Here is an 8,260-nt window from a genome sequence, read left to right as displayed (position 1 = left end):
GTATGACATCAAACATTCTGGGAAGCAGAGAGCAAAAGGGAATGTACACTAGATTGGGGAGCTGCTTATATAAATGCAAGGAGACTCCATGGAGTACCAAATTCAAGGAACAGCTCAGAGTCCTAACTGGACTCGGAGTTCAGAGTTCATGGAACCAGTCCAAGGTAAGACAGGAAAAGTTGGTGGGACCCAAATTGAATCACCAGGCTAAAGAGTTTTTATTATTTTGCAGGCCAGGGATTCTTAACCTTTTATATGTCACAGACTTCTCAGAATGTTTTTAATTGCATAGAATGCGTAAGATTGCAATAGAAACCTATTATACTATCATACAGCTGTCAAAATATTTTTAAAAACAAGTTCATGGATTGCAAGTTAGGAATTTCTTGAACTAGGGAGCCGCTGAAGATTCTTGAGTGGGGGGAGTGACACATACTTCCAACATGTGTTTTAGAAAGACATATGACTGGAAGCAGGGAACCCAATTAGGAGACTGGAGCACAGACTGGTTTAGGGAAGGATAAGGACCTGAACTAGGGTAGAGGTCTTAATGGAGGGGAAGGATACAATGCAAAATAGGCTGTGGAGGGAGAATTCTCTAGTCTTTGCATGAGAGGGAGCAGGTGATGATGGCTTAGAGCAAGGGTCCTCAAACTATGGCCTGCGGGCCAGATGTGGCAGCTGAGGACGATTATCCCCCTCACCCGGGGTTATGCAGTTTATTTAAAGGCCCACTTTTTAATTTTAATATAGTCCGGCCCTCCAACAGTCTGAGGGACAGTGAACTGGTCCCCTATTTAAAAAGTTTGAGGACCCTGGCTTAGAGGTTATGGAATTGAATGCCTGAAGGATCAATCCCACGTGGAGGTCGATAGCTAGGAGCCTGCTCTGAGGGACAGCGGGAGTGTGGACTTGTAGTTAAGGACACAGTGACTCATAGCTGCCAAGGCCCCTTGCTACCCTTTGGTTTCCTCAGATGTGAAATAAGAGAGCTGGACGAGATCATCTCTCAGCTTCCTTCCACCTTTGTTATTATTTATTATTTTAGATGGAAAGAAAAACTCAACCAGTTTGTTGATATTAAAAGCATTTATTCAGTGCCATTTATTTCTATGCCAGGCACTGAATGAGGGGCTAGAAAAGTTGGCTTTCACACACCACTTGAGTGAACTATATACAATATATACAGAGGCAGCAGAGATGTCCCATGACACGGACAACAGTCAGCCACACCAATGATGCTCTGGAGCCGGAGGAGCTGGATCACCCGAATTTGGCGCGGGGCACACGGGCAGATGAGCGCGGGGCACAGGGCAGGTGGACAGATGGCCTGAGGTGGAAGACTTCACGGATCTGGCAGATCAATTGTCCAAAACTTCTATCTTGCCTTTTCTTCCTCTTGGCTTTGGAAGCCTCATGTTCTCCACAGTGACCTCTCTGGTAAGGCTGCTTTCATCCTCGGATTCAGAACTCTCTTCCGAACTGAGTCCTTCAGAATCCGAGCTGCTCACCTCCACCACAGCCACATCCTAGAAGATGGATCACAGCCACCAGTCTCAATGGGGACCTTATCCTCTGGCTCCCCCAACCCCCCCAAAGCGTCACCATCAAACCAAACCCACAGGCTGAGGGCTCTCATCTCAGACCATTCTTATTTTGGGAGCGCTCTGCGTAAGTGCAGAGACCTAGGAATCTAAAGGAAAGCTGGGGAGAAGCCTTATACACCAAGACATCTCCATCTAACAGAATGCCACCTGCCTTTCAAAGTGCAGAACACGAGGGATTACAAAGGCAGACACGAGAGAATGCCATGCAAGACACAGACCGCGTACATGCCGATTCCTAGAGGAAATGCAGAAGCCACAAACAGCCGTGACAAAGCACGGGCTCAGAGGAGGAACTGACAAGCCGTGAGGACCCTCTGCAGAATTCCTACTTTAGGGTACTCAGTAAATGTGCTTTTGTGCTTAGAGAGAACAGAGCATAGCTTTTTAAAATTATTTTACAGAAAGTCTGCTTCAGAAGCCAGCTCTAGGCCCACTCACTGATGCTGACCTTAGGTAAACAGCTGATGCAGGGGCATGAATCTAAAGTGCACTAACACGTACGAGTTTCTGGCCACATCCTTGGGCTGCAGAGGAGGAAGCCCACACAGACCTTGCATTGGGACGTGGGTCCGGGTCTCCCCTGCCCTGTCCACAGGGCTGCTTTGCTTCCATGGGTCAGAGCTCCCAACCCACACCCAACCACAGATCTCGGGACCTCCATTAGAGAGGAGCTTCTGAAGTCCCGAGGCCCAGTGGCCTTGCTTCACAAAAGCCAAGGGACCCCAAGTCCTCTTACCATCTCTATGATTTTTTCCAGGGAGTCATCTACATTTTCAATATTGAACAGGCCTGGGGGCCCGGATGCCATCTCCTCTCTCAGTTTTTTGTTTGCCTGTTCGATGTGAGGTAGGAAGTTCTTCACTCTTTCCAAAACTAGAAGTGAGAAAGGCAGCATTAGGGCTCTATGTATACTAAACGAATGGTGACTTACGACCTCACTATTTGCTCAAATTCCACAAGCTTAAATCCTGTCTCTCTCAGAATTTAAAGATCTCATAAAATATTTTATCATTAAAAATCTAACTTTCTTTTCTTTTCAATTCTAAGCAACTACTTGGAGTCAAATACTGGATATACAAAGACAAAAATCAAACAGCCCTTTTCTACTTCAAGAAACTTATATTCTATTGGGGAAAACAAAATGTATAGGATAACAAAAATACAAGAGACATACAAAGTGTGTACAATGTGATAAGTCACAGAAGGTTTAAGTTCTCTCTAAAGACAAACAGAGGCAATTATCAATTATTCAATTTCACTTTGAAGTCAAAGTTAGGATAAACTTCTTCTTTGAAGCCCAAAATACAAGCCAGAATAAGCACATTTCTAATTTATTTCTAGATGTTAAAATTGGTGTGACTAAAGAGACCATGAAATGTCCCAGGGAGGCAGAGAGAATATAGGACCTAGAGTCAAAAAAAGCTGTGGAATGGGACTATCATCAAAGATCCCTTACTGTACTGACCCCTCACTGATGAAGTTGATTGGTTAGCTCAATTAGCTATGATACCCCCCTTAACTTGGGGGATGAGCTCACTTTTCATTCTAGGTTCAATTTAAAATACTTAACAGATGAGCGTCTTCAAATGATCTACAAAAGCATAACCCAATCATTCCACTTTCCCCTCACCCCTGAAATGCCCTGGTCCTTTCACAACCATGCCCATCTTTCAAAACCCTGCTCAACTCCCAAACTTCCAAGAGGCCCTTTCCCTTCTGAGAGAAACAAGAGAATGTGAGCTCTTGGAGGGAGCCTGAGCTAATGAGGTTTTTACAATGAAAATTAATTTAGGGGTTTCATAGCTGTTGTGAAAAACGTCAAGTCTTCCTCAAAATTTAACCCTGCCCAACAACAATACAACCAACTAAACCTGCTTAACATCTGTTCACGTCTTGCTTAATTATTACAAAGCGTTAAATCTCCCAAGAGCTCCCCAGTCACTCTTAAGTCATTCTTAGAATTCCATCTCATTTACTTTGCCTCTAGTCTGGTCAGTCACAAGGAGGTACTCCATTTTGATGGTTCTGCTTTTTCAATTTGCAATAGATAAAATTAATTTGTGGAAATAAAATGGGTATCAAAAGACTGGGGCATGACTGGTCAAGCTATAGTGTGCTAGGACTGGAATTGTACTATGCTATGTACTATGTACTATACTACAAAGAAATGGCAAATGTGAGAATGCAGAGAAATGCTGAGATTTGTATGACCCCATTCAATGAAATGAGCTAAATCAGAAAATCAATACACACAACTACAATGACATACTAGGGAAGAACTTTCAAAAACAAATACACGGAGCTGAAAGCTGTAAAATTAAGCTTAGCCAGGTGGTAGGCTATGGGTAGAAAGTGCTACATACACTGTCAGGCTCTCTTGATGTATTCACTGGTTCTCTTGGAAAGAAGTTAAAGTGATATAAAGTCAAAATATCAATTAGAAAAAATTGTAAGACAAGGTGCTTATCGATTGGGGAATGATTGAACAAATTCTAAATATATTAATGCAATAGACTGAGAAATGACAAATATGAGGAATTCAAGAACAGATGCAGACAATTGTTAAGTTTAGAACTGGTGAATTTATCTATTATTGTTTATTGGAATTCTGTTACTAAGTATAGAGTAAAATTTGTTTTAAAAAAAGTTCATTTGTGTAGGCCTGTTTAGGAGAACAGGGTAGGGAAGGTGGCTGTTTGGAAGTTTTTGAGTGACAACTTATACATGAATATCTCTCCAAGATGTAGCATAAGACCTTGCAATTAAAAGCTTATTATTCATTATGAGAATGCTAATGCACATGGATAGGTGTGATGGAAGTATAGATACTAATGTTCAAATCTCTAAGTGAATAAGTTTCTAGTTGGGTTTTTTTGGGGGGAGGGAGAGAAAAGATGGGGGTATTTAATGTAGTCTACTACTCTAGAAAAATGAAAGAGATTCTCTAGAATCCTGACTTATATTTAATTTTATTAAAACCCTACCCTGCTGAACTGTTGTTCACACATATGAAAAATCAAATGTTATGGGGAGAGGGACTCTTTTAAGGCAATTAAATGTCCTTTACAAAAAGGGAGTCCTTAGAACACAGTATTATAAGCTGCCCCACGACTGTCCCCTTCATCCATCTGCCTCATAGACATCTAGAAGACATGAAACAAATCAAACATATGACTTATGAACAAGGAAAGACCACTGCATGCTGCCCATCCCAGAATTACAAATATCCCAAGCATACCACCTTCCCCCCAAAAAAGGAAAAAAGTTCTATTTGTATCTCCCCATAGTGCCTTGCATCTGCTTTGAAAATCCATTTTTCTGGAATGAATAAGAGAAAACTGTCCCAACATGAAAACTTCTCATATCCTCTAAGAGATATTAAACTTTGGGACTTCCAACAGTGTTTGATGGAAATACAGCGATTTCAGATTCATGCCTTCTCCTGCACCATGTCTTGGTTCTGTATTCATGTCTTACCTACCCTCAGTAGAATGTACGCTCCTAGAAGGCAGGCAGTGCCATTTTCTTAGTTTTGGCTCCTTGGAGGCTAAGCACAGGACCCTGCCCATAGGAGGCACCTAGAACTTCGTTCAAGTTCAATCCATATAGTCCTGCAATTAAGGGAGACCCGTTGAAGCTCAGAACCATAAGGTCCCTTAGAAATCACCTGGCTTAGGGGTTGTTCACCTTTATTATGACAGGACCCCACCAGCAATCAGACTGGAAAAACCTGTTGACCCCTTCTTGAAATGATGATTTTAAATACACCAAATAAATTAAGTAAGATTATAAAGGAAGCAGATCACATTGAAATAGTTTTCCAATTTTTTAAAAAAATAAGATCAAGGACCCCAGGCTATGAACCCCAACCCTGCTCCAATCCCTTCTGCCATTCCAATGGATGATAATTGTTCCTCATTTTATAGATATAGAAATTTCCAATTTAAAGATAAGAAATGAGCACTGAAAAAGGCATTGGACCCCAAAGAAAGATGCACTCACCACTGCTCCTCTCTATGCGGACCGTCTTCAAGCCTGGACTCTTGCCTTTAGAACCAATGAGCAGCATGTCCTGAAACCCTGCAAAAGAAGCAGATTCTTGGTTCATAGCCGGGAAGGAGAGAAAAAGGGTGGGAAGGGGGACTGTAATGTACTCCCATTACAAATCAACCAGCTTCTCCTCCACCCTTCCCTTTCCAAATCAATCTGGGGCTTGCCCCATCAAGGTTCCCACAAGTTAGCGGCTGAACCTTGGACAACATTGGATAGCAGAGTATGGCAAGAACAAGCCCAAAGCCATGCTGCCAATTTATGGAGGAACCAGGACTTGAAACCAGATTGTTTTTAGAGTCAATGCTTAAATCATACAGCTTCCTTTGAAAGAGACCTGAGAGGGGATAACTAGATGGCGCAGTGGATAGAGCACCAGTCCTGAAGTCAGGAGGACCTGAGTTCAAATCTGGTCTCAGACACTTAACACTTACCAGCTGTGTGACCCTGGGCAATTCACTTAACCCCAATTGCCTCAACAAACAAAATAAAAATAAAAATAAAACACTGCCTAAAAAAAAAAAAAAAGAAAGAGAGAGAGAGATCTGAGGGGAAGGAGGTCAGAGCTGGGAAGGGGCGTGGGACAGGAGATATCCTAAGAAGGGCTTTAGAACAGGGGATATCAGGATTGGGAGAGGCCTTAGAGCAGGGGAGTCTTTGGAGAAGGGAGGAATTTTTGACCAAAGAAGATCTAGAGAACATTATGAAAGGCAAAAATGAACAACTTTGATTAATTTAATTAAAAAGTTCCTGCACAAACAAAACAGAAACAAGATTAAAAGGGAAGTAGAAAGCTGGGAAAAAATATTTACCCTGTATTTTTGATAAAGGTTTCATTTCTAAAATATATAAAGAACTGTCAAATTTATAAGAATACAAGTCATTCCCAACTGATAAATGGTCAAAGAATATGAAACTTTTCAGATGACAAAATTAATGCCATTTATATATCAAAAAATGATCTAAATCACTATTGATTAGAAAAATACAAATTAAAACAACTCTGAGGTACCACTACACACCTCTCAGGTTGTCTAAGATGGCAGGAAAAGATAATAATAAATGTTGGAAGGGATGTGGAAAACTGAGACACTTGCATTGTTGGTGGATTTATGAACTGATCCAATCATTCTGGAGAGCAAAAACTGTACATGCCCTTTAACCCAGCTGTGCCATTACTGGGTCTATATCCTAAGGAAATCATAAAGGAGATGAAAGGCTCCACATGTGCAAAAATGTTTGTAGCAGCTCTTTTTGTGGCAGCAAAGAACTGGAAAATGAGTAAATGGCCATTAATTGGAGAATGGCTGAACAACTTGTGGTACGTGAAAGTAATGGAATATTATTGTTCTATAAAAAATGATGAACAAGCTGATTATAGAAAGATCTGGAAAGAATTTCACGAACTGAGCCTGAGTGAAATGAGCGGGACCAGGAACACATTGTACACGGTAACAGCAAGAATGTATCAACTATGAAAGGCTTGGTTCTTTTCAGCGGTTCAGTGATCCAACACAATCCCAATGGACTTTGGACGGAAAATCTCATTGTATCCAGAAAAAGAACTAAGGAGACCGAATGTAAATCAACACATGCTATGTGACCTTCTCTTTTGTTTTTTTCCTTCTTTCCCACCCTTTGCTCTGATTTTTCTCTCCCAACATGATTCATAAAGCAACGTATATTCGAAATAAATATGGTTTCTATAATAAAAAATTTTGTTTTATATATATATATATTAAAAAAAAAAAAAAGAAAGAACAGGATGTCAGAGGGGGAGGGGCCTTGGAACAGGGGATGTCAGAGGGGGAGGGGCCCTAGAACAGGGGATGTCAGAGGGGGAGGGGCCCTAGAACAGGGGATGTCAGAACTGCTATATGTAACCGTATGTATTCACCATAAACCGACGGACAAGGCCCTGGGTTCCCGGTGTGGCCGTGGGCAAGTCCCCTCACCCCCGGGCTCCCAGAGAAGTGCCCGCCCAGGCCCCACTCTCCCCACTCGGCGGTCACGGCACCCGCAAAGTCTTAGGACCAGGCCCTCCCCCACTGGCCCGCCAGCCCTCACCGCCTGCGCCTGCGCAGCCCGCACGCAGAAGCTCGTGCGACACCGAAGTCCTAACGCCGTCCGGGCCCCCACTCTGGGCCGCGCGCCCCCGCCCGCCGTCCTCCGGTTCTTCGAGCTCAGCCATGCCAGCAACGAGCTGAGATGGGAGACCCTGCAGGCGCGAGACCAGAAGACGTCCCGAGACTGCACGTGCGCATGCGCAGGAACTCCCGCGCCCTTCCTGCCCTCTCGCGGTCTCTGCCCTCCGGCGCCCCCAGGCGGAAGGAGGCGGAGGTGGATGCTGGAGCCGAGAGGAGTGGGGAAGAACCACAAATAAGTCCTGACATTGACATCGAAATGGACCCATTGGAGCCTTGGAGGCTGTTCGGCTTTTAAAGTTTAGGCTCCCTACTGACGTGCTCTCTAGTGAGCCTCCTGGGAACCTCGTGGAGGTGAATGCTCTTATTGTCCCCATTTACAGCTGGGGAAACTGAGGCAGAGTGACGGACTAACAGGAGTCCTTAATTCAGTCTCCACGGGTAGTGGATTCACTGAGT

General features: G+C 43.3%; 1 protein-coding gene across 1 annotated transcript; it reads right to left on the bottom strand.

The window, feature by feature from the left end:
• Positions 1-1,070: 1,070 nt before the first annotated feature.
• On the bottom strand, positions 1,071-7,917 carry NOPCHAP1 (NOP protein chaperone 1). Its single transcript, XM_051961328.1, has 4 exons — positions 7,725-7,917; positions 5,610-5,687; positions 2,344-2,480; positions 1,071-1,529 (listed from the first exon to the last, which is right to left on the bottom strand). Exons 1-4 carry the CDS (start codon positions 7,846-7,848, stop codon positions 1,362-1,364), a joined length of 507 nt encoding a protein of 168 aa, XP_051817288.1. The 5' UTR covers positions 7,849-7,917; the 3' UTR covers positions 1,071-1,361.
• Positions 7,918-8,260: the final 343 nt, after the last annotated feature.

The sequence above is a fragment of the Antechinus flavipes genome, chromosome 5, assembly GCF_016432865.1.
Source record: "Antechinus flavipes isolate AdamAnt ecotype Samford, QLD, Australia chromosome 5, AdamAnt_v2, whole genome shotgun sequence".
Taxonomy (NCBI): domain Eukaryota; kingdom Metazoa; phylum Chordata; class Mammalia; order Dasyuromorphia; family Dasyuridae; genus Antechinus; species Antechinus flavipes.
The sequence above is the reverse complement of the archived record's forward strand: the minus strand, read 5'-3'. Positions and strand labels throughout refer to the sequence as shown.

Excerpts from the sequence above, each read along its gene's own strand:
- NOPCHAP1 (XM_051961328.1), bottom strand. The coding sequence starts at position 7,848 with ATGGCTGAGCTCGAAGAACCGGAGGACGGCGGGCGGGGGCGCGCGGCC. Across the intron at positions 2,481-5,609 it reads CCGCATAGAGAGGAGCAGTG|TTTTGGAAAGAGTGAAGAAC; the intron begins GTGAGTGCATCT and ends TCTCACTTCTAG. Across the intron at positions 1,530-2,343 it reads TGGAAAAAATCATAGAGATG|GATGTGGCTGTGGTGGAGGT; the intron begins GTAAGAGGACTT and ends TCCATCTTCTAG.